The following is a 4,717-nucleotide window of genomic DNA, read 5'->3' as shown; positions in this document are numbered from 1 at the left end:
TTATACTGCCGACCAAGGCCTAAATTGTAGGGGTGCCTACTATATTTCATGTGATAGATAAGTTTTCAAGGATACCTTCAATATATGTTGTTGGAGCCTCAAGCTACATACAAATCTAGATATGTTATGCATAATATCAATGAAAAATAGCAGGTAACATCTTCAACTAGACATGTCATAGCTAGAATTTTTAAAAACTTTAATGCATGAAAATAGCCAAAAACATGCACGATAACCATCAAATTTAGGCCTTTCTATGGATTCTTTTGGTCACTCACGCATTCGATATGTCGTACATACAACCTGCATGCCACACTCATCCTAATAGGTGTGAATACAGCCTCCAATGTAGGAGTGTGGAAAATTCAAAGGACATGGAGCCTGATTTTAGGGGGAGATAAATCCATCAACCAAAAGTTGTGCTGAAGCTATTTGAGGAACCCTAAAGTATAAATGCAGGTGAGAACATCACATCAGTGTATGGGCAGCATAAACTCAGGCTAATCAGTTGCATCACTAAGAGCTCCCAACAGAAACTTATAATCAGTCATTAGATCAACTTATGCTGCCAATTTATGCTCAGCTATCATGAGCCAAGCCTCCCATGACATCTTGAATTGGAGCTATATTGCTCAGGCTTGATTGCAACGAATCAACTCATTACACATGATTGGAAATACACTTTGGGATTGGTTTTGCAGCATTTCTAGCACCTTACAATCACAGGATTTCAAAGTGGATGTAGAAGACACCTACCTTTGCAGAACTCTCATTTCCAGTTGAGCTTAGTAAATCAAATTTGTATTATAGATTGTGTATTATAATTCCTCCACATTCTAAGGGTCCCATTCTGTTTCATGGACATATAAAACTTGTCTTTGTGAAATTTGAAGTTTTTGTGATGCATATTGTATTGTGGATGAGACCCCTTCAGTGATGTACATAACCAGAAGACCTACTCTTCTGGTATATACAGAGAAAATGTAGCCTCCAAATGTACAAACCTCCGTAAAGCTGTGAGCTCCTCCCGTTATCAGTATTAACATCTCTGCAAGAACTTCAGGAAGTCCTGTGCATGGGATACAGATTAGCATGCAAAACAAAACGGGTACCGTTTCGGCAGCCTTCCAGATGCTCTAAATTTTGCTGCTTCTTCCTCTGCTTTGACTGTTTCCTCTCCATGGTGTGCTTCTGCAAGTGCTCTTTCTTCTTCTGCTTTCATGTGAACTGAAGCTATCTCATTCTTCATTTTTTCAATGCAAGCTGCCTTCTTTTTCTCCAATTTCTCCTGGAGTCCAAAAACAACCAGAGTTAAAACCACAGAACATCTGCCTGCATTTTATATTAGCTGTTATACAACAATACTCAGGATACTAACCTCTAGTGCTCTCAACTCAGCTTCAGCTTTGGCTTTCTTGGCCTTCTCCCATGCTGAGATCTTTGCAACTTTCCTATTGTATCTGTCAGCGAAGATGAACATGGCATCTTCTTGTCAGATAACCATCTACATGAAGGCTTTATAATCCATTTGTATGTACTATGATCACTTTCATATAAGAGCTAGTACATAAAATCCTTAAGCTCCTTCAACTCCCTCCCCCTCATCCCCTTGCCCTCTCGTTTGCTTTTCATAAACTCAGGTCCTACAGCAAACATCTTTCATACATCACACTTTTCATAGACCATAAAAATGTTTAGTCCACTACATTATTTATGACAATACACAATGTATAACACAAAAAAGATTCCTTCTTCCCTTCATTGCTGTATCAAAAATGTTCTATCCACCCCTGTATGTCCATAGACCTTTGGTTAATCAATGTATTTGAAAATTTCAAAGATCCAATAACCTCCATCACCCCCATGGTCCCCTGCACACATGCCCATCATCCACCCCACCAACCCCACACACACAACCATCCACCACACCAACCCCACACACACAAGCCCCTCTCCCTGCACAAATGCAAAACCAGAGTCATCCTCCCAGAAAAGAATGCTTCAACTTGAAGGATCACATAGTAAAAACAGAAAGTCGAGTCTTCAGCTGATCCTAGAAGATCATGGGCTCACCTTTCATCATACGCAAGTAACTTTCTTTTACATTGAATGAACTCCAGAAGACCCACGAGCTATGCATCTTTGGGTAGACTTTAATAGGAGCTCTTTAAGCCCTAAGCTTTGGCTGTATTGAAGACAACATGAATGTGCATGGGGCTTCTATGAAGGAAAATCACATGAACCCTCATAAAACAAAGTGGAAGGGACACGCATAGCCTTCTATCAACAGATAAGTATGTCTTCCTTGAAATGTTCAGATAAGACATTTACACAGATGATCTCATAGCTTTATATTGACAGATAAGCATGTTTTCATTTATGATTGATGTTCAATCCTAAATGAAAATATACATCAGGTGCCAATGTACATGAACTGATGATCATCTGCAAGACAGATAAATTGGGCTTACTGTCAGGACTACCAACAATGAAAAATTCCAATCGTTTTAAAATGAACATACTCCTTTGTTTCGACAGGTTGGATACAGCTACCGAAGCCTGATGCAGAGAGAGGGAATCAGAGACCCTTATATAGACCAACACTACCGACTTTTTGCTCAAACTACCCTGGCAAGTTATAATGCTGAATGCACAGATGAGAAATTCACAAGTGACCAGCCTGCATGTATGCATGCATGGGCAGTGTGCATGCCTGGGTTCGTAGACAACCTTGAACACGTCGAATGTATTGCATTTTGAAAGAGTATCTGATACTTACCGGTGCAAAGATTTTGCCTTAATGTTTTCTTCCCATGCTTTGATCAGAGAAACTGTCCTTTCTTGATTCAGCTTTGCCAACACCAAATCTGCCATTTACTCAAATGTTTATCGAGCTAAGAATTGGAGAAACTGCCTTCCAGAGAATATTAGACATACTTTTTTCAAAAATTTGGGAAAAGGATGGAAATTAAGAAAAGTCCACCTCGATTTAAAGATCCCCTTGCCATAGACAGAGTACTGTTTGGAGACTCATCAACATTTTCACCCTCTATGTCCTCTGCAGTAAATCATAAAGCCTTGTTACGAATAACTTTTACATCACAGGTTTGCATGAACCAAAGTGCTGATGCACGAGGTTGAGTGAATGCTCTCGATTCATATGCTAATTTCGAAAGAAACAGACCTTCAAATAAAGTCTTGCAGCTTTCCTAACTCTGACACATTTTTTTCATGTGGGCTTTAATGTTCCATTTGTTAACTTGAAAGAAATCTTACTTGATGGGTTTAGCGGTATTAAGGCCTTGGATTGATCTGCAGCAGGTGGTATATCATTCCTTGAAGCAGATTGTGAGTCCTGAGGTGACTCATCTTTTGCGTGATCGTCGGGGGGATCAACACTTTGTGGTTCTTCATTTGATTTCACAGACTCAAGCTTGACACTGCTATTATCAGCAAGCTGTTGCTGCTGCAGTTGCTCCTCCATTCAAAAAAGAAACAGGGACTCTCTCTGCAGGGTTGCCAATTGTACACAGAACTGCAGTACCACTCTAGCAAGCAGATAAACCCCAATTTGAACTCCTCTATCCTGAAAACTGGAGAATAAAAATAGGCCAAAAAATAAGCAAAGAATGGGAGGGCAATAACCTGGTACTCCAAGACCATGAGATTAAAAATAAAGAGAGGCAAATATACAGTTTTTCCTTTTTAATTAAGTACTTCCAGGTGTAAACACTGCTTGATAGATGGAGGTTCAAATCTGTGTCTCTGTATTTTCTTGTAATCATAAAGATTTAAAGAAAGAAGGTTTAGCTACCACGTACAATAAAAGTAATAAAATAAAAAGCAATAACAAAGAGATACTAATACTAATAATAATATAATGAAGCAATAAAAAGATATACTAATTTTCACAATTACATCCTATCAAAATGGACATGATCAGACTATGCTGCTTCTTTGGATTCAAATTTAGAATTAAAAAGATCAGAAGAAGGTTTCCAAGGTCATGCAGAGGACAGCGCCCCCCATTCTCAAGCATGCCCTGAAATAATTTTCTGACTCTACCTAATCGGCTCACTCCCCCTTCCCTCTCTGATATTGACATTTGATTTGCTAATACTGGTAATTTCCTTGTAATCAAAGCATTGTAACAACCAAGGATTCCTGCACAGCCCGAAATTGTTGATCTCTTGAAATGGCAAAATAGAAAAACGAACTGCTGAAAGGGAAGGGGGGGAATTACATAGGAAAGGCAGACACATACGAAGAAAAAACAAAAAGAACGCACTTGTGAGAGAGCCGAGGAAGGCTATGGCGTGTGATTGCAGATATTCTAACCTGGGAGAAGAAGCAGCAGCAGCAGCAGCAGGCGATGGAGGCCGAAGAAGCTTGTATTCCCTCGTCGTGATTGCCGAAAGGTGCTGGCAAAAACACGTTCTTCTGGAAGAGAGACATTTTGAGAAGGTGGTCGTGTAAATGAGTCCTTACTACATTTTCCAATTATCTTTATTGCATGTATTATTATTGTTATCATTATCATCATCATTATTATGTTTATTATCAAAATTATATTTGCTATTTGTATGGAAGAATGTTATCTTTATTGTTGGCATTATATTTATTATTTATTTAGTTTCAACTCATTTACAATTTATTAGCATTGCCTTTTGTTAGAGGGACTATGCATTCGGTACCGTCACATGGCCATTGTCAGTCG

General features: G+C 39.0%; 1 protein-coding gene across 1 annotated transcript; it reads right to left on the bottom strand.

Moving 5' to 3' along the window:
* Positions 1–503: 503 nt before the first annotated feature.
* On the bottom strand, positions 504–4,478 carry LOC148019358 (remorin-like). Its single transcript, XM_087701361.1, has 6 exons — positions 4,339–4,478; positions 3,277–3,593; positions 2,984–3,058; positions 2,780–2,867; positions 1,379–1,460; positions 504–1,288 (listed from the first exon to the last, which is right to left on the bottom strand). Exons 2-6 carry the CDS (start codon positions 3,482–3,484, stop codon positions 1,088–1,090), a joined length of 654 nt encoding a protein of 217 aa, XP_087557487.1. The 5' UTR covers positions 3,485–3,593; positions 4,339–4,478; the 3' UTR covers positions 504–1,087.
* Positions 4,479–4,717: the final 239 nt, after the last annotated feature.

Source organism: Lygodium microphyllum, chromosome 20 (assembly GCF_053477565.2).
Source record: "Lygodium microphyllum isolate KBCC chromosome 20, Lygodium_microphyllum_v1.1.10, whole genome shotgun sequence".
Taxonomy (NCBI): domain Eukaryota; kingdom Viridiplantae; phylum Streptophyta; class Polypodiopsida; order Schizaeales; family Lygodiaceae; genus Lygodium; species Lygodium microphyllum.
The sequence above is the reverse complement of the archived record's forward strand: the minus strand, read 5'-3'. Positions and strand labels throughout refer to the sequence as shown.

Bases quoted from the DNA above. Each gene is read 5' to 3' on its own strand.
- LOC148019358 (XM_087701361.1), bottom strand. From the start codon at position 3,484: ATGGAGGAGCAACTGCAGCAGCAACAGCTTGCTGATAATAGCAGTGTC. The intron at 1,461-2,779 runs GTAAGTATCAGA...CTTCGCTGACAG, and splicing joins AAGGCAAAATCTTTGCACCG to ATACAATAGGAAAGTTGCAA. The intron at 1,289-1,378 runs GTTAGTATCCTG...TTTGGACTCCAG, and splicing joins CTGAGTTGAGAGCACTAGAG to GAGAAATTGGAGAAAAAGAA.